Source organism: Empidonax traillii, unplaced genomic scaffold (genome assembly GCF_003031625.1).
Source record: "Empidonax traillii isolate 1590-97213 ecotype Southwest subspecies unplaced genomic scaffold, ASM303162v1 scaffold447:size986111, whole genome shotgun sequence".
In the NCBI taxonomy this organism is placed as follows: domain Eukaryota; kingdom Metazoa; phylum Chordata; class Aves; order Passeriformes; family Tyrannidae; genus Empidonax; species Empidonax traillii.
The window spans coordinates 679,396-700,947 of NW_020955640.1; the positions used below are offsets into that span (position 1 = coordinate 679,396).

Genomic DNA, 21,552 nt, shown 5'->3' on the forward strand with positions numbered 1-21,552 from the left:
CTTTGTATGCTGATTGCTGCAAATAAATATTGCAGCTCTCAAACATCTCCTAATGTGCATACTTAGCACATACAGTCATTGTGCAAAATACTAAGTGCGTGGTTAGTCACGAAAAAACATTTTTATCTTCATACTAATGACCACTCACATTAATGACTATAAGTAACCCCCTAGTTCAACTGGTTTCTACTCCCAGTTTCTAACTCTGTGTTTCCTTTAGACTAAAATTATCCATTTCTTTTAATAACCTTGGCTACCTATTTTATTTTACTTCTTTCATATACAATAGCAAAATATCTGCTCTGTGTCAATGTCATTAATGAAGACTACAAAGATCTATTAATTATTTGTTCCCAAAAGACAGTTTTAGCAAGTTAGTACCATTCCTTCAGTCTGTCTTCTGATTGTTCAAGGGGATGCACAGCAGTGAAAATTTCTGTCATACCTGTGAATTCCTTCTTGCACCGGTCTCTGACACTCTCCTCCAGGCCTTCAAGCTGTGATTTAATTTTTTCATACTCTCGTTCTGCTTGTTGGCTCTGGCGTCTTTATGAAATAGAAGTAAGATTTTAAACAAAGTTATGAATTACAGAAGTAAACAATTTGGAATAACGCTGAGAGGGAAGCCAAAGGACTGGAGGAAATTTTCCCGGCTTTGATTTTTTTTCAAATACAGTAGAAAGAGTATAGAGGAGGAAAACAGCAACAGTTGGCCAAAGTCTTCATTCCACGTAAATCAACTTGGCACCACCATGGTTGACTGCTTCAAAGCACATTTTGGCCAATGATTTAAAATCCAGTAAGAAGTAGCTAAAACACTTTCAATCACAAATCAAGTACAGAAACTCAATTTGTATGCACTGAACAAAGATTGCTTGCAGCATATCCTGAACCGGCTCTAAGACACTCAGGAGTGTATCTGGGATTGAACTGAAAATGTTGACAGAGATCCATGAGAACATCAGGGCTGTAGAGCACATACTTCAACTATATTGATATGTAACACAAGAGTGAAATCCACCTCCTTCTGAGGGACAGTATGAGGCCCTCATTATTAACCTTAAAATTGGACTAAGTAGGTCTGAAGTGAAATACAGACATTGTTCTGGCCCTTTATGAAGCATGAATTTCACTGTTAATCATGCAGTTTGTGTGTGGGTAGCACTTATCTCAGCTGGAAAGGCCAAAATGACCCCTTAGTAAAATCCATCCAGCTCAGACCTACAGTGCTGACTGAGGCAGCATAAATGCTGATGGGTATGTATACAGAATAAGTTATCTCTTTCACAAGTGGCACTTTAGCTGCCATTTCAAAAAGCTATGTGTGCAACTCAGTCTGCAATTGTGTAGTTGAGAAGCCTGGGACCAATTGCTGTGTTTATGGAAAAAGGACGGACTGGGCTGACTGACACCAAGGAATTTGGTGTGCGTGAGAGGAATAAATTGGTGCTCATACATATTTTCATCTGTCATTCCCTTTCTTAACTCTGTGGATCATAAAAAAGATGAAGATAATTTCTGTAGACTGAGCTGAAAACAATCCTGAAAGCTTTAGGACAACAAAAGCACCTAATTAAAGGAACTTACCTGTAACAGATGATAGAAATACCAATTATTGCTATCATAGGAATAAGTACCAGTGGCAAAATAAGATTCAGTGGGATATCAGTCACACGTGTATCATATTCTACCCTTCCAAGGATCCATTCCCGGAGTCCAAATTTCACCTAATTGGATAAGCACAGACATTTGTCTCAAAAAGTGCAAATGGATGGTGGTTCATTTCTCAGTTGCACTCTAAATTCTTAGTAATTCCCATAAGTGAATTTCTAGCTCAAACTGCCAGACAAAGGAAGCATTTCTGAATATTTTATACTGAATTTGGGTCACTAGCACTTTATTCCATGAAGTCGTTTAATTTTGCTCAGCAGAGGAAAAAAAAATCCCCAGTCTGTCTAGCTACAGTTTTACATTCCTGTGTAATGAAGGTAGAAGGCATGTGGCAGCTTGGGACTGCTCTTCACATGTTATGTCTTTTATGCAGCAGGCAGAAGCTGAAGGAAGAAAGAACTGCGAGGAGTTTCTTCATTGTAGTACAACAACTTTGGAGAACAAATCACTTCAGTTAAGAAGCACTGTATCAGTTTCACTTACACACGATACTAAATTCTACAGAAAAGGTAACCTACAATGAATTCAGGAAGGTTATTGATGGTATCTCTCTTCTGCCGTTTCTTTGGTTGAGGCTGTACTTCTGGTGGCTCACAGTATAAGTCCGTTTCAGTTAGAGTCTTTATGTTGCAAGGCTCATCACCCACAAAAGCCTGGGCCTCGTCTATTGTCATGGCTTTGTTCAGGTTACTGCCCTAGACAGAAAATAAAAAGCTAAGTCATCATCGCAAAGTCCTGGAAGACAAGAAATCCTGACTTTCAGCTTTCCATTTGGACCACTTTTAGCAGAAGATGTGATTCGCACTGCAGCCTACAGAACTGCAGAACGACTGGGAATTATGCGATTTCTCTCCTTGTCTTGTGCGAGATAAGATGTCCCTTCCAGTTCCTGGGAGCTCTGCTGGGAGAGGGCCTTTCCAAATGCCAGGCTCAGCAGGAGAGGGCATTCCTCATGCCCCTAAAGTACGGCTAAAAAGACAGCAACTCCCTCTGAGAAGGGGCTGGGAGAGGAAAGGGGATCTGTCAATGCTCATCATCTCGCAGAGGTAAGGGACTCTACCAAGCATTTGGGGTATGGCACCAAACAACTGTTAAGGCTTTGAGAAAGGAAGGAAAATTGCATACATGCTTCAAGAACAAAATGAGCAACCAACTCTCTACAACTTTACCTTTGCATTAATAAGTTTGTTAACTTGTTTTTTGATGCCATCTGTGAAGTTTTCAAAGGTTGGGTCTGCAACATAGGCAAAGGAATGGCTCTCATTTTTTACAACCAACTCATAATGATCCATTAGAACAACAGTGGTAATGTTGTAGTTTTCTGGGTCTTCCAGTATTGGTGGGGAAGAAAAAACCACCGTGGTTTCATTGAGTCTTGTAACAAGATTTCCATAAAACTGCAAGAAACAGGACAAGAAGAATATGCATGTTTTAGAGTCTGACTTGTTCCTGTGCATAACTGTGGGTAACTTCAGACTGTAGAAATAAAAGCAGTGGATTTATATCCTTGCCATACAGCAGAAATAACATGGTATAAGATATTTTCCAAAAAGAAAATGAAATGAATTTGTTGATGAGAATAAATCATTGATTCATTGTTCTCTAGCAGCTACAGAGCAGTTTCCATTGCTTCCAAATTCTGTGGCTCTTTAACACACTGGACTGCTATCATTAAGTTCCTCTCAGATTAGGAAGTTAACATGTCACCTTTAATCCTGATAATCTTTTGTACCATTAATTATCTTGGGTAGATTCTTTTCTACTCACACTGTATAATACCTCACTGAAATTCATTACAATTACTAAGTGAAATTTTGGGATAAAATCTAACAGTTGCCAACTCAATTGCTCAAGGTAACAATTCAGTTCACCCATTCTCCCAATTATACAAATGTTTTTACCCTAACACACTTTCAAGTAACATCAACCATAGTCAACAAAACTAATAGGAGTCCTCAACATTTGTTTTATCACTACCTGTTTCTCACTTTGCAACTCAACGTAATTTGATAGCTTCTCTCCAACATTTCTGATATTGCTATTTAAGTGGAAGAAAACCAAAAGATTAGAAAATCTTTTAGTCTTAACCAAGAATGTGTGCTATATGTAATGCTGACTTAAGCTTACAGACTGAACATATGTAAGAAGAAGGGTAAGAAATGTTGATAAACACTGTCAAGAATGCTAAATACACTTATAGGTTGTCTTGGGAGTCAGGGTTATCAAGGTAATTACCTCTTGCAGTATTTGACCTAACAAATATAGGCAGTTTTCCTTTTAAAAATCTTTAAGGATAGGATTCTAATGGCTCCAAATCCAGCTGGCTTTGGCATACTCTAATAGTTGAATCACACATACATTCAAAACATACACATTAGCAATTCCTTATGGATCACAAGACAGTCTTAAACTGAAGTGCCAGCCTTAGAAAAAGTCTTATAACATTCCTTCTGGGAGATCACTTTTAAGTCCTAAATCATGTCATTAAATTGTAATGTTCATTAGAAAAGTGGGAAATTGAGACTATTGGTAATATCAGCTCCTCTTAACATGAGATGCAAGAAGGGGTTTTTTTAAAATATTATTTTTCACAACTTTTTGTGGACCTGCTACGTGTGGAATATGCATGAAGCAAGAGAGAAAAGAACACTTGGTTCATTGAGATATGAGAAAAATAAAAGGCACTGACTGTGCAAAGCTGAGTACTCTGCATTGTCTACATTTGGGTCCTGTTTCAGACAAATCTGTAAAGCTTGCAGGGGGAGAAGAAGGAGAAAGATAAAGAAAAACCAAACACTTTCAAATTCTGAAATACATCCACTTTATCACTCAAAGATTAATTTTTCTATCCTTATTCATATTGAATGAAAGTAATTTTAAAGCAGAAGATGGAAAGGTACAAGTGAATGTAAGTCAAGATGCTACATAGGAAAGTCAAGATCTTCTCCCACAGAAACCTTGAACAGATCCAGAAATCTGTTCAAACCTTTTTTCACCCCAAGCCCAATGAAGTCCAGTGGACAAACTTTAATGCAGTTTTTTAACAGATAATATGCTTTGCATCCAGTGCAGTGCCTTTGGGAGGAAAGAAAGAAAATTACCTTTTTTTGATTTATCTTCCCTGCTTCTGGACGTTCTGCATACACCAGCAAGGAGAAACTCTGGATGAGCTCAAAATTGGTTCCAGTTACTGTAATATTTCTCCCTCCACTGAAAGATAGAATTTAAAAAAAAGTCAAGTCATTGGCAAACTATCACACCTATGCACTGCTTCACCCAGCACTGCTACTACTTCCACTGAAAAAAAGTCTCTATATAATACCTACATGACAATTAGATATCCTACAAAAAGGACTTTTGTTAAAGCTATCAATGACCACAGCATTTAAAACCAGCAATGTCAACTTAAAAATCACTTGAAAACAGCGGAATCTAAAACAGTACAAAGTGCTTTGCCAGTATTTTTGGCTTTTCATTGATGCCAATCTTGTATGCTTTACTTCTCCAATATTATTATTAAAATCACTCTGCCTACCATACACACAAAGAGACAAAGGTGAGAGTGTATTTTCCACAGATCTGTAGGGACTCGGCTTCTTTATTCCCTTTCATTTGCAACACATTGTTTAAAAAATAATACATTCACATAAGAAGAAGAATGCACTCAAGTTGCCAGTAGGAATTAAAGTCATTGAAGTAACATGGATTTAGAGGGATAGCAAACCTCAAAGCAATCCATAAAAGTAGGCTTCAGTTTATATAGAGGAAAAAAAGAAGTAATTTAAATTCCATGGAGTAAATCACTATTGATCTACCAAAGAAATAGTCCAGGTCCCCAAATCACCCAAAACAAAAATAAAAAGCAAACATTAAACCCAAATCCTATTTTATACAAGTCACTGTTCAATATGCAAGGAGATAGGTATTAATATCTCCAAGAGAAGTCATGGCCAAATTTATTTTTAATGTTCTGTTTGTTAGGTCATGTTGTTACACTTCTTTTTACTGAAAGAAAGTGGAAACATCATGATCTTACTCTGCCTACTGTACTCCACTACGCAGACAGATCAGAATATTGGGGAACAGCAGAGACCAACATGAATCAGGCTCCTTTTTGTCTCTGTATAGGTCGAAGAATGACTTTCAAAGCCAGAGGTATGCTACAAGTGCTTTTATACAGATGATTTACTGTATTGCTACAAATACAAAAATGCCATACATTTCTTTGGTTTCCCCATTAGTCCTATGTGACCTTTTCCCCAGAAGGGACAGCTACCAGATGAGGTGTTACTGAGTACCACCATAGAACAGCGCGTATTTTCAAAAAATATTATTGAACCCCGGTCTAGATTTCCTAAGAAGATACTTTTTTTTCCTCATGAGAAAAAGAGAGATGAAACACCATAACTTTCCTCTGTTTCCAGCACACTTATTGAAAGCTAAATAGAAGAACTGTTAAAAACCTCTCCATTAGAAACTTTTTAAATAGGTTATCCTAGTAGGATAAAGATTTGTAACTAATGCAAAGATCATTCGTCTGACATGCTGAAATACTTCAAACCTCTTTCTTTGAGACACCATCATTTATAAGAAGCTCATTGCCTTTTCTGGTTTCGGGTTTGACCTTTGAAATGGGATGAAAATCTAGAGGTAAGCAGAATACTTTCAAATATCAGTTGCAGTTCAGACCACAAACTTAAATGTGTGCATGGCCAGAGTACAGAAGTTTATTTTAAACAGTTCTGTATATAATAGGTTTATTACATATCATACACATTTTAACCCAATTTTAAATAAAGTTATGACAAACATTTCATTACCTGCTGAAGCTGTTTACTGGTAGGAATTTGGTGACAGTGGGATTCCCACTGTATGTAAACAGTTGTGGTACAGTAATTGTCATGCCCCCATAGTTCATTGTGACTGGAACAGTTTCAACCTTGTTATTTGGTCCCGTAATGCAAACGATCTCGTCTCCAAATCCGGTGCTTGATTGGAGAAGAAAAAGAAGAGGAAACATCTTCTGTTACTAATATTTTAGGTTTGTATTTGTTTACTGTAGTACCGCAGAAGCAAAACAGCCAGGGCTCTATTTTTGTCAGGTACCGACTAGTTACAAGAGGAGACATCACTTTTTTCAGATTACTTAGGCTTTTTAAAAAAGATGTAGGATATGATAATGAATGGTGTAAAAACACAGGAATAATGCAATGTCAACACACTTAGCGTTCTTCCTTTTTTTGAGAAAAAAGAAGGGCATCAAATAATAAAAGGAAGAAGAAGTGAGAAGAACAAGCCAAGGGGCACTAGAAGATTAAACTTTTATACAGCATCATTGAGGAGATGCTAAGAGAAAGCATAAATGAGTTTGAAGCAGTCAGTCAAGCAGAGAAAGCCAAAACTGCAGAAATCTTTGGATATTTAAATTCTTCCACTTTTGTGTTTTTACAACTCCTTCTTCTAGCTGGAGCCTCTGAGTGAGTTTCTGTCTGCATGTTACCTGCACAACTCCATTGCACAGGGTGAGTAATAGAGAGACAGACAATGGATTTGTTTAAGGCCAGAAAAGGATGGTGTTTCATTAGAATACAGCTCTGTATTGTTAATTACTCAGGCTACGTACACATTGCAAGGCTGGCTACCGACTGAAACTTGAACATCCTTCTTGGAACCAGTGGCCAAGTTTATACCAGTGATGGTGAGCGTGGTTCCACCCGCTTGTGGACCACTATCAGGTCTTATTTGAGAAGGATGAGGTTCCTGCAAAGAGAATATAGTCAAACTAATTGAGAAAAAGAAACCAAAATTACACCAATGTTATTTAGTTTAACAGCTAATAGAAGTTTAATATTACTACCTAAAAAACAGTATGATTAAGGTAATGGCAGACAATTTTTCTAAAATAAATCAAAATCTTTTATTGTTCATGTTGAAGGAAGAAGTAACAGATGATGTGAACGCACTTTTTTCTTTACTGTATTTTATAAGGCTTTATTCAAGTTTCAATTCCCTTTTCTCAAAATGTAGGGTTAGCTATCATTAAGTTTGTGAGAGCTTCCTGTTGGATCTCCTGGTTTAATACTTATTTTAAGATTTTTATCTTCCATATGGCTGAGTCTACCTACATCTTTTCTTACAGTTTCCTATATTGTGAGTCAGCTAGAGGAGACAAAGAGCATGGTTTTCAAAGCTTGTACCAAACAGAAAGAATCCAAAGATTCTCTTTATTTCATAAAGTTCTTAGTTGTTATACTATTCTTGAGCAATGAGCTTGCAAAGAAAGAAAATCAGAAAATGCTCAACTTTTCTTTATGCACCTAGAACCTTGGAGTGGGTTCCTTAAAACCAATTAAAACAAGCAGATGCTTCAAATTGCTATGAAATTTGTTTGATATTTAAATATCTCAAATAAGTTTCCTCCTTTTGTTCTCAATTCAGTCTTTGTTTCCATGATTGTATTCTGGGAGCTATGACAAATACCATAAATTAACAGTGAGGGCTTTTCATGAACAGCATGATTTAATTACTTCATCGCTAAGTAGTTTCTGCTTCCAGTTGAGAAAAGCATCCTTATTCAGGACCACACTGAAGCTGCTGAATCAAGAGCACGACTGAAGCCGAGCAAGCCGCATGACAGGGGTTACCAGCCGGCCCCGGGTGAGCGCTGCTCGCCCATCCCACGCCTCACCGGGCCTGCAGACGTGCCACAGCCCTCGTGCCTGCCAGGCCATGGCTGCTGTGCCTGCAGGCAGTACGGTGGTCCTGGGCACCCAGCTGCCATGGGTGCTGAATACACAGAGAGGATGCCAGGTCCAAGCGTGTGGTGGGTGCATTAGGCTGGGGCACAGCTACGAGGTATCCTGATCCTGCTCTTGCTGAAGCATACCAGAGCAAGAGCTAAGGGAGGTCCACATTAAAATACAATTTTTTCTTGAATGAGGCAAATAACAATAGGCTTATTTCCCAGTCTCATATATATTTGTAAAGGACATATATATTTGTAAAGGCTGTTCTCCTCCTCCTCTTGCCTAATCTTGCTAAAATAGTTGATTGATAGTAAAGCCCTGGCTTGGGGCTATTCCATAGCAAGCATTGGTAAATAAAGAAAGAACAGAGAAGTCTGAAAACTTCCCTTGCTCTTGAGGGTTTTCCTGATCACCATCACACAGCACCAATAATCCCACTCCAAGGAGGAAAAGCCCTGCTGAGAAACAGAGAGCAACATGCCCACCTCTTGCTAGTCATGCAGCAAAACCCGTTCTCTCATGTCATTGTGCTCAGGCACAGATTGCTGCCTCGGTGACAACTTACAGCTACAAAACCAAGGGATCACCAACGGCAGGGAGGAAGGGGACTGATATACTGCACTTCAGTTCAAAGCTCGGTGAGTCATCGACAGGTTTTTAACAAGCAGCAGGAATCCATAAAAACACACCCAACCGACTTCATGGTTACTTAAAAAATTTATTTTATTGAAGCTCAGATATTACAGAAACGTTGAGAACTCGTACGTGCTCTGCTTGTTTTACACATTCATGTCTGAGCAACTTCCCTCTGAAGGAATGCATCATGGTTCAGCACACTTCACAAATCCACAATGACAACTGTAATTTGCTCTCGAGTCATTGAGCTTTAGGAATATGCTTTAACTAATTGGGTGTCAATTGCTTTTCTTCCCTGAGAGAAATCTGTTTGTAAACCCTTCACTTCTCAAGACTGAGCATATGACTGCTCTCATGCACTAACCTTTGATTTAGCATTAATTTAATACATCACTCAGGTTACAAGATTTTATATAGGAAGTCACTCAAAGTAATTTTAAAGCATTTTAAAAGCTCATTTAGGTCTGTATAACCCTTTCTGTGCACTCTCATATTTGGATTTAATTCCTTGCTGATTTAAACTAAATTGAAACAAGTCACGCCAGGGTAAATAAAAAGTTTTAATGGGTCAGTTTTAAAAATTGCATTTGAAGTTTAATTATTATTAAAATGATATCTAGATATCATAGAAAACCTCATTTTTTATAACAATTTAAAGTTACTAAAAAGATCACAATCACAACGGTATATAAATTGCAGTCCATCAGAAGTTTATAAAAATATATCAAATACTTTAAGTGTAACCTTATCACATGGACAGAAACCCATACCTTTTATTAAATTCAAATTAAATCTTAATTGCTACAAATTGTTAAGCATGCTGGACCTTTGTACTATCCACAGTAAAAATCCACAGCAATGATTAGCTGCATAACATATCTAGGATAGCTCTCAGATGAAAGTATTGCTCAAGAACTACTAAAGAATCAGTACGGACAAATTTATTCTCCCTGAACCTCTGAAAAAAGTATTTAAAACTTGTAGCCTTTTCCCTCAATACAACCTTCACTAAAAGAATAGCCTACAAGGACAGACTCAGGAAAGAAAGGAACTAAAAACCGCTTAAAGGAAGCCTTTAGGCACACACTGAGGAAACAAAGGAACAAGAAAAGGTTTCTGAAGCATCATGCACCCCTATTCTCTGTAATCTTAGCATAACAAATGAAAGGAAGCTTTCAAAGAACTTCAGCTAGACAACCATATTCCTTTCTTCCAGCAAAACTGTGAAATTATTGCCCTGTTAAAGCTCTGCTGGGCTATCTGATGGGTCCCTTTGGCAGGGCATCCGCAAACTTGAAGTCGAACCATCCAGTATCATTTTCTGTGGGGGACCTGTAAGGGATGATCTACATTTGCTTCCCTAGGAACAAGGATGCATCAGTAACCAGTTATCAAAGTTATCTCTCAATAACACAGCAGTACGGGGGTAGTGAAATAAGTATCTATTCCGTTTTCCCTAGAAACCATTTTCTGTTTTTGGTTGGTTGCTTGTTAGGTTTGGTTTTTGTTTTGTTTTGTGTCCACCCCCTCCCCTTATAAAGACTCCAACTCTGTTGTAATTTGAAGCCCAGATATACCAAACAGGAGGAGAACTCACCACCCACCCCTCGTAAATCCATGATGCAGACACATCTTGGTTGCACTTCAGTCCAAATGGAAAACCAGGGCCAAGAATCACTCTGGGAACTAACTCAGGTAGCAGCCAAAGAGGAGGCGGAATAGTTATGGTTAACCTTTATTTTGCCTTCAATTGTTGTTCTTGCAGCTGTACCTCAAAGGACTATTTTAAAAGAGTTTAATTCAAAATATTCATATTTAACGCATTTAAAGTAATTTTGCAAATACCAGGAGTTCTCCAGAGAACAAATACTGTGGATGTCTCATAAAGATGATCTAATAAGGAGAAACTGAATGATGCTTTGTGTGCAGAGGAATTCTTTTGCATGACTGATAAGACAAAGCATTATATAGTAACACTTTGTTACTGTAAACTTAGTAGGAATATTATTTGATTAATTTTAACTTGCTATATTCTGTTTCATATTTTCTCCCTTTCCCTTCCTCGTAAGGACCTTGCAGAAAAAACAAGCAGCTAAAATAAATTATCAAGAATTTTAAAAATTTTAATAATCATTTTATTGCAAAACCAACATGCTATGAGCAAGTTTAAGTACTCTTCTAAAATATTCATTGATGCTCAAGGAACAAAGCTCCATTGGCCCACCTGGTAGTCTTAAGGGTATCGATAAAGAAAAAAATGTGGGTCATACAAATGCTCAACCAGAAAGCATTTTTCAAAAATGCAATTAGGTAGATAGGATCAGGAGAAGAATGACATTTCACTGAATGACAAAATAAATTGGAAAGGTGCCATCAGTGGTGGTACAAGCCTTCAATAAGAATTGTGTTACCTAAGGAGAAAGTAACTCCTTTCCATGGCACTCACCAGTGGCACAGACAGGTTCAGACCCTTGGCAGGTGCCAGGTCTAGTCTTGTCTTACACAGTCTTATGCAGTCTGGGAAGCTGCACCCAACCCACAGCTCTGTGTTGCTTACCACAACCCTATATGAGATTCCTTCTCCTTGCAGACAAAAATGAGGGACAAAGGGTAAATTCTTCACTTCAAACCTTGTTTGACAGATAACAAAAATCTTGCTTGTAACAAGAGGCAAACCCCTTTAATTTGAACTCAACCCCTAGCAGTACCAAATGTTCAACCATTACAAATGGCACTGATAAGCTTCTGACCGCAGTAGTGTGATATCAGTGATGCCACCTTTTCCAAATCCCCTCAAGGATTTCTTCTCTCCTTGTTTCTGCCCTTTTATCATTTCAGTCTCTGAATCAGAAGTACACTTGCTCTCATGACAAATACCCCACTTGCTATTTCAGCCCTCCACAGTTTGAGATCTTTGTTGGTTCTGTCAGAAGACACCCAGGGGAAGTCACACTTTCTATAACATCACTATAACATCACACTGCAATGCTCAGTGCAATTATAATGTTAAACAGAACATTTGATTATGTGTCATGTATGGAATTTGTAGCAGTCTTGTAATAATTCTTTTGGAAAACATCAGTCCTTGTGAGGACTTGGCAATACTTCATTTCTCATGGATACAGTAAAATTTAAACAATCCTGCAAGCGCTAATTTAACCCTTGTTTTATACGCCCTAAAGTGCAGAAAATAATCCAGACATATTTCATTTTTCTTATTTTGTTTGTAATGGAGAAATGCTCTTTCAGGTCTATACTTCTTTTGTCACTAGGAAAATATTGTTCACACCTTCCACATAGTTTAACGCTTGAGCATAAATATTTTCTGCAATAATAGGCTACCTCATTATGTGGGCTTTTTGATAGTCTAGTTTAAAAAGCCTGTTCCAATGTTTGTCAGCTGTTCAGTGGCCTGTTTTTCGATGAGTCTGGTAAGCCATATCCCAGCAGAGGGACTTTGTGCCACCAGGACTCCCCACTGCCTTACACTCTCACGATTGTGCCCTGTGTTTGTAGGAAGTGGATTTGCAGTTTTGATAAAATGTATGCAAATCCACAGCTATGCTATTCAGAATAAAATTCAATAGAATAGTTCATCTGGGAATGACCCACACCCATTATTTAGTCCAACTTGTTAACTGATGTAACTTGCTCCCTACTGCATGGTTTATCCTAGAGAAATAATTTGATCTGGACAGGATTTCTTGCTTGTAGGTCTGAGCAGATTGTAGCTTGTTAGTCATGGGAAATTTGAGCACTTTACATATTTCACACATAAACCTTCCTTGAATCCTATGTAGGTGTAATAATGTTGAATTAGAGATCTCAAAGTCCACCTGCAACCAAGTTTCCCATGTTGTATCAGACTCCTGGGTCAATATTCCAAAACTGATAAGCAGTTTTCTCAGTGCTTTGATAACCATGAGACAGCTTTGTTGGAAGGATAATAAAGCTATGAATAGGTTATTTCTTGAGCTTTTAGGCCTGTGGTTGGTTTGATATGGTTTAACTGAATGCAGCGGTTATCTGCTTCAAGCAGTGAGATGATGACACTTTCTAAGTCCTTGTACATTGCTTATGGTACATAACATTCAAATAATGCTAATATGTTTGGTAGAAGATTCATTTATTCTCTTTGTAATACCAATGAATTCCCTTATGTGGCATTTGCATTCCTGTATGCCACTGTCTTTGCTTCATCAGTTCAGAGGTACTGGAAAAAAATATCCAAAGAAAAACACAGACAAAAGAGCTTCAACTGACCCAAGTATGTATATGACTTCCCACTCAGGCTGTTTTCCCGTGTCCCGTTTTCTTTATCACAGCCAGAAATCTCATATTTGCTTGCTTTGTTTGTATGTTTTGCTCTCAAAAATCTGTTCACAGAAATGCAGATACATTTTTCATTGTAGTTTCATGCTTTCTGTGTGCTAGAGGGTAAATTATCTCCACGTCTGTTCCACTCATAATCACATTTAAAAGTGAACTTGCTTATTAGCAGTGCACATGACTACTGCTCTTAAACAGCTACTGTAGACGCTGTGAGCATTTACATTTAGCTCTTACATTTTTCATCCTGTTTATTAATCTAGAATTAACTTTAAAGTTTTTAATATTTTATGAGTAGCAATTACTGTTTTTGCAGAGTTAGGAAGGTGATCTCTTATTTCTTCAGGTTTTTTTATTACAATTTTAATAAAAAAATACCTTTTAGAGACTGAAAATGCTTTCAGAGAGCTCCCAGCATTTTAGATCTCTGTGGTCTGCTGGTCCCAAATCAAAGTCCAGCTTTTAGCTGGCTAACAGTGGGGTTATTCCTATTATTATTTTTTTTCCTTCCCTTCCCCCCCGTCTTTACTGGTTCTTTGCAATTTTTTTTTTGCAATTAAAAATATGCAGATGTAAAAGGGAACTATTCCCCCAGCCTCTTTTTCACTCACCCATCTTGTATCTGGGATCTGATTTTCCAGGCTGATTCATGTTCTTTTTCACTTATTTTGTTTGCTCTGTAGCTTTCCAGGTTTGCACTGTCATGTTCGGCCAACTCACTTCTGCTTCCTTACACAATATTATCCAAGAACAAGAGGAGTGGAGCCCTATGGAGCATCACCTAAGTTCTGTGTATCTTCTTTTTCCATTTCTCTACTTTTCCCCTTGTCTGTCACCAAGAAAAACCTCACCTGTAAGAAGTTTAGTTTTCCCAGAAGAATTCCTGGGCATGACTCTGTAAATAAGGATACTATCTACTATAGTATCCATCTGTGGTAAGTGGTTTCAAGCCAAGAATTATACCACCAAGATAAAATTAGTTGCCCTTTATCCTTCACTAATGCAGAAAATCAAAGAGAGAAAGGCCAGAAGACAAGAAGGGCCAGAAGTTCAAAAACAGTTGGAAGGCAACAGAGGAGTGGAGCCTAACAGAGTTGCAAGGAATCCTTGGCATGAAGTCTATGCTTCAGAGGGGGATGCTGGAGAAAACAAAACTGTGCCAGACCACAAGCAGAGACACAACTGGGAAGGGAAAAGAGGATGGTGTCAGAGCACGTCTCCGTGATGCTGTGAGAGATGCCAGCTGCAGCACAAGGGGAAGCCAGCAACAGATGGAAGTGTTCAAACGGACATGATGGGCAGCAAATGGTGAAGCCACCTAAGCTCCCTTCTGCCAACTCCTATAGACAGTGACCTCCAGTTGGGGGTTTGCCTTTGATGCAAATGCACATCTTCACAAGAAGAAATGGGCCCTTGTGCTTCCACACAAGCAGAGAACAGGGATGTTGTTTCAAGGGTAGTGCACACAGATGTGGATAAGATTTTCACTAATGTGCAGACCACGTTATTGCTCTGCATTTATCTCATCCATCCTTTCCTTCACAAGTAACTCTTCCCTCTCCTCATCCTGGTCCCAGCTGCAGTATGTTCGGGTTCTTGGAGCAGGTTTGTAAAACAACTAATTTGCTACCAAAATTACCTGGCTCACACTGAAAGCCAAATTATTCTGCCAACTCTTGCATATTATGCACACAAAAATTAAAGGCATAGCCCATGAAGTCCTGTAGATACCAGCCACCTTCTTGGAGGTCAAAATGTCTTTTCATGGACTATAAAGGTAACCACAGGAGCTAAATTAAGCCTCTGAAGGGGAAACTCAAGTCATTAGGAACTGCTCTTTTCCCCTCCACTCTCCTCCTTTCTCAGACTCAAGGGAGCCTGTTTCTTGTTTCTTCAGACAAGCCACCCACTCACAGGATATTCAACCAGAGAATTTCCATTGCGCATTCTTGGCAACCTGGTGTTTACCACAGTGGCTGACCTGACCCACCAGCTCGCCTCATCACAGCATCCATAGCACAAGTCAGTTCCTGGGTTATTTCTGCAGCAGCAGAAGGGTGAGCCTTTCTGTGTCTTGGCTTTCTGGGGCTGCTCTGTCCAAACCTCACACCATGTAAGCTGACCAAATGCTTCCAGGCACTCCAGGTGTCCAGGGAGAGCATTTGCCTGGCAATGCACATTGTGTATTGGCTGCTGTGGATGGGTTGCTTATGCAAAGGGTTGGTATTTTAAACAACTAATTTTTTGGACGGAACACAGCATCTTTTTATCATGAGGCAGACACCACATGATTTTCTGAAATGACCATAGAGCTTTGCTGACAGGTTTCATGGAGAAATGGAAGCATGCACGACTGGAAAGTCTGCACGATCATACAGTCAGTGTTTACTGGCAGCTTTCAAGAAGAATCATAAGCACTGGATGGTAGGATATGTATTAAAGTGCATAAATCAGATAATAGAGAGTTAAGACTAATAATATTCACATGAATAAGGGCCAACTTTGCTAGAACTCTCAGCTAGCCAGGAGTTCTCCTGTCTGCTATGCAGGCTGACACACAAACAAGATGTACTCCAGGACTCCAGAATAAAATAAGATCCTCTGGAAGCAATTCCAGACTTCTGCAGATGTGTGGTTTATCAGCATCAATCATAATGGCAACAAGCACGCAATAATCCCTCCCCAAAAACCACCCATGGTCCCCAGCTGCAGTGTAAAATTAATGTGTTGAGGTAAAGACTCATGGAGAAAAATCAAGGAGTGAACTAAAACACTCCACAAAGTCTTGAGGCACTGCCCTGGTGAGAGTTCCCAGAGCAATTGTTTCAAATCTCAAGGAGCAAAGCAGAGGATAGATGTAGGTAAGAGGAAACTGCCAAGTTGGGAGTAGATTAAGGGGAAAGAGTGCACCTTGTTAAATGTAACTGTTCATTTCACATTCAAACTTCCAGTATGGTGAATAGTTAAGTTCATGTTTGTTTTCAGATTAGACTCTAATTTATCCTTCCTTCTTCCTCTTTTTGGTTATTCATCTCATCTTATTTAGGTAAACAGATATCCTGATTTACAAGAAGTCATTATTTTTAAGCCAGTTCCTAAACTACTTTCAGCACCTCAGAAATGTATTACATTTTACGAAGTTCTACCTCTAATTTCACCATCTTAAATTTATTTGAGCTTGAAACATGAAGTCTTTCTACTACATGAAAAAGACTACAGGAAACCATGCAGTCTTTTTAACCTGCACAGCCTAAAACTCACAGAATTGCTCTGAAAAACAGATGCTGGAGATGCCAGAACCAGCTGCAAGCTCTTGTCCTGGTGGCTTGAGTCTGAAGAAGAGGTGTTCTGAGAAACGAATTAATGCTTGTATGGAATCAGCAAATCTGGGCCACATACTTTGGAGAAGCTTAACTCCTTCCTTTGAGACTGCTTCTCACTGCCATAGTAACTAGCAAATCAGATAAAGTTAACAACAAATGAAAACGCAGGACTGGCCTTTAGCCATGTTACTGCATCACTTGCTTAGAGACCAGCCAAGCTGTCAGTGCTCCAGATGTGCTGCATAGCTGGATATTAAAATTTAGCATAACTTCATTTCTAATTCACTAACAGGAGAATGGTTATTGCCTGATACTGTTTATAGTGAAACAATAGAAATGTCAGCAGAGGGTTATCAGAATTTAATTTCAGTGGAATGATTGAACTTGAACTTCACTCAAGTTGTACAGAGAAATTCTGATGGGTAGGTAGAAATAGAGATTGCTTTCCCTGTTATACAGCAAATATAGATGAGATGCTCACTGCACAGCACAGACACTTGTGAACCATGGCATTTCTGCTCAGAAATAATTTTAAACTGAAACCATAGCTTCCTTTTTAACTGGATTTTTGACCCATTTAATGGAGGTTTGAAAAATTCCTCAGTTCCAAAATGCTCTATGCTGGCAAATGGGGCAGAAGCATAAGTCTGAGCCCCAAGTTGTTCTGACTATTGATCCTTATCAGTCCACCTTTAAAAATAAATCTCACTGTTCAGACTGTGTATCAACAAGAGCCAAACAGAGTACTGCTTAAAGAATCATTAAATGGTTTGGGTTGGAAAGGACCTTCAAAGTTCATCTAGTCCAATCCCCCTGCCATGAGCAGGGACATCTTTCCCTAGATCAGCTTGCTCAAAGCCCACCCAACCTGGCCTTGAACACTTACAATAATGTGGCAGATACAGCTTGTGTGGGCAATTTGTTTTTGTGACTCACCACTCTCATGATAAAAAAATTCTTCCTTATAACTGATATACTTGATAAGTGACTATGGGTTTTTGGTGGCAGATACTAGTCACGTACAAGGCTGAGACCAAGGGGAGCATGATGATACCTCTGGTGTATACAGACACACCAGGCTGAACATCTGCAGTGTTTCCTTGTGCATTGCTCGTGCACTTTTGCTCTGTGATGCCACGCAAAGCATTTAGAATGATCACTATTAAAGCTGAAGCTATTCTGCTTCAGCAAGTCAGAAAACAGAGTAGAAACAGTGATAGTTACCAACAAAAGGGTAGTCAGCCAATGTGCCAAAGAAAGGGGGAAATTCATAAGAGAAAATTTATTTTAGGAACGCTCTTGGAAAGAAGAGTATTTTCTTTCCTTTGTATATACTGAATAGAAGAAGTTTTAAACAAAGCACAGATTTTGCATGTCTGCTGAAAGAAATTACCAAAGAACTGCCTGAAAACAGCACTGAAACAAGACTGCAGCTTTAAAGACAACATTAACTGATGCAACTGTCTGCTCTGACCGTCTGTTCTCACGCCAGAAGCATTCGTGTCACACTTGTAGAAGTGCACGTCAATGTGATGCTCCTGTACTGACTTTGATCCTACTGCAGTCCACAGTTGGCTTCACTTTTTTGTGGAATAAAGATAAATGAAACTAGAAACCAACATCATCAGTTTTAAGGTGTTAATTGTAATACTTGTCATTGCTTTGCATATTGTAAATAGGGTCCCCAAGGAAAGATTTTTGCAGAAAATAAAAATTATCTTTATCAGCAGTGAGCTTAGGCATCTGATTTTTCAGTAACCTCAATGCAGGCAGAGATTAGCATACAGGGAGTCTTGGGCTTGCAGGAAAACATCCTCCTGGAGGATGCCTGTGCACAGCAGGCTTTCCTAGCGCCTTACTGATGGGCAAGTAAGAATCTTTCCCGGAAGCAGCCAAAAGCAGTGGCTGCTTATCTTGCTTCTCAGATGGGCTGAGCAGGGAATCACATGAGAACAAGTCCACAGACAGGTTTTGAAGCCTAAATATGGGCTTCAGATTACATTTAAACACACTCCAGAACAACTTCATGTGCTTGCCATGCAAACTGTGGGAGAATCTTTACACACAGATGCATTGGAGAACTGGTGCAAAACATACCCAACACAATAGATTCATGTCAAAATCTCATCTCAAGTAGGGCTTACTGTCACAGCATCTGTCTAGAGACCACAAACATACACATGGAAGATTATTTCATTGTTCTCCAGTTAAGATGACTGAGACGGACAAAGCAAGACTTAATCATAACCTACATTTCCACAAAGGAACAGATGAGATATTCAAGCAAAAACGGTGGGAGATTTTTTGCAGATGTAGTACCAGAGAGAAGAGGTATTTGCTTAGAAACTACTGGAAACCCTCTTCTAGCCTGTTTTCTGAAAACAAGAATGTCCTCTTCTCAGTTAAATGTAATTTTTGACTTATCCCCACAGCATACTACCTACTCTTTTCCTTTCCTTCTCACAAGATATCAAGAATTAATGAGACAGAAGTTTAAATAAGGGAGAAGATAAAAGCCTAACCCACCATTTATATTTTATAGTTTTATAATTTATAGGTGTAATTTTGAGTATCAATATGAGGACTGAGATTATTTAAACCTCTCAACTATCATAGGCTCTTATAAATTTTGAAGACCTCATAGATACAGATAAAGATACTTGCTGCTAAAATCACAGGCTAGATCAGCTATAAGCTAGGGCCACATTTAGAGCAAAGCAATTAAGACAGAAATTAAATTCTCCTTCATAGCCACACTGAAAACAAAGCACATGTTATATGAACACACATCATCCTACCTGTGGCTCTGAATGCCGTGTTTTTGAATTAAATAAATTATTAAAGAAATTAATGTACTGTCATTACTTATTCTTCAGCTGCCCTGCATCCATTCTTCTCATTAAGAACATAGACTAGACTAAATATCGTGTGTCTAGAGAATAACTGATTTTTTGAAGTGCTTTTTTTCCAATTCAATATTGACACTTAAGAGATATTATGTCACTGTTAAATAAGATTTTTTTCTACCACATCTTTTTAACTCATATGGCAGCTAACATCATCCTGTTTTGAGATTCTGGACCTATTGATCAGAATAGATCTTTGGTACACCTTTTGTATACAGAAATGCTGAAGTTAAGTGTTTTCTAACATTCTTGAATGACAGTGCTATTGATCAAACAGTTTGTAAGACAAACACAAGCAATTCTGTGCTTAATAAGTAAACTTCTAACTTAAGTCATGCACAAAGTATAAAACAGGTCTTTGAAAAAAAATGCACTTACCTGGTATGTAAACAGCACTTCACTTGGTGATTTACCTAATTTCCCATTGATGTTAACTTCAATTTCACCTTGTTGTGGTTCATTCATTGGTCCAACTTGACACACAATCCTAACAAGAAAGAATGTAAGTTTATCTGCTATAAGTAACAGCTGCAATATCAATGCAATGTATGTGAGCTACCACACACACTGCCAGCAAAAGCACTCACTTTGCTTTACCCTATACAATGTTCTTGAACACTGTCTCAGATTCCTGGCAAAACCATCCAAGAATAGTTTGCTCTTCTATCTAAAGGTTCATAAAACTGAAACCTGAGCACTGTACACAGCAGCTAATTTGGCAGCCTGTTAGTAGAGGTGCCTTCTACAGAAGGCTCAAATTCAGTCTGTAAGCCTGAATCTCTCTAACCCAACAAAAGACTTACAGTGGACTTCATGATGTTTAAAAAACCCAAGGGGCCCCCACCCGCTTGATGCAAGCATCAGATCATCAGCTATCTTAGAATTTTGTGTGTATTAGCTGCTGATAATTTTGTTGTGCATCCTGCTATATTTCAGCTTCAAAATACTGCCTTTTCACACCTTTGATCAAAATCCCTTTAGAATTACTGTTCTCTGAAAATAAATTTTCAGAGAACACACACAAAATCAGAGGTCAAGGAACACTGGCCAAGAAAACACTGCCTTAAATAACACTGCTGCTGAGTGATAGCTAAGATGTTTAAAATTTTATTTCAAACAGGTGACTCACAGAATGAAGGCATAAAAAGGCAATAAGGATTCGACACACTTGAAAACTGGAACAAATGTTTAATGCAGAGCTGATAAAATAATTAGATAAGGAGGTATATAATGCTTGCAGCCTGTGCAGTCAGACAGTTTCATATAGGACACACCCTGAGGATCACTGCTCATTTCTGTCACTCCCTAATCTTCCCTAAGCAGTGCACAACTGCTTTAAAAAATCCCAAAGCAGCCCTCAACAACTCCAAATTACTGCGTATAATGTACTTAAAGTGGGACTTATAATAAAAGGATTGTCAAGTCCCTCTGCAGATCACTCCGGACTTTTTTTAGTGGGTACTGGCAAATGGACAAAATTCCCCAGATTCTTGCATGTCCTGGCATGTGTATGGCTGCCTGAGCCTGTTCCTCATCATCTCTCTACTGTATTCTTGGAAGTTTTATCTTCTTGTCAGGCAGAAACAGGAAACGGTTCCTTGGGAGGAGTTTTTACCATATGTCAAGCTAGGGAAGGCAATCAGGGGCCGGGGCAGGGGATGTGTGGGGGAAACACTGTAGCAGAGATTTTAATTGAGAAAAGCTCCCTCCCCTCACCAGCGCTGGCATTGCCTCCCTTCCCCCACGTTACTAATGGAAAACTACAAAGAATGAGAACAGACTTCTCGAAGGCCAACAATTAAATCACTGCAGAGCCAGAAAGCAGCCTTAAGTGCCTTGAATCTTGCTGCACATGGGAGCAACTGTCTCCTAAAAAGACTAGCTTTTTACTGCAGAAGGACAAGGGAGCAAGACAAGGCACTTATTATTGTTTTTTAATTT

At 38.7% G+C, this 21,552-nt stretch overlaps 1 protein-coding gene across 3 annotated transcripts in view; it reads right to left on the reverse strand.

The window, feature by feature from the left end:
* The window catches only part of PLXNB2 (plexin B2), a 256,734-nt gene that overhangs the window by 26,755 nt on the left and 208,427 nt on the right, over window positions 1-21,552 (reverse strand). For all 3 annotated transcript variants that reach the window (XM_027894893.1, XM_027894891.1, XM_027894892.1), the window contains 8 exons: window positions 19,990-20,098; window positions 7,295-7,431; window positions 6,492-6,659; window positions 4,773-4,881; window positions 2,841-3,068; window positions 2,190-2,366; window positions 1,588-1,727; window positions 446-546 (listed from right to left, as the gene is read on the reverse strand). In XM_027894893.1, coding sequence (XP_027750694.1) covers window positions 446-546; window positions 1,588-1,727; window positions 2,190-2,366; window positions 2,841-3,068; window positions 4,773-4,881; window positions 6,492-6,659; window positions 7,295-7,431; window positions 19,990-20,098 — 1,169 coding nt within the window. The remainder of the gene's footprint in view (window positions 1-445; window positions 547-1,587; window positions 1,728-2,189; window positions 2,367-2,840; window positions 3,069-4,772; window positions 4,882-6,491; window positions 6,660-7,294; window positions 7,432-19,989; window positions 20,099-21,552) is intronic.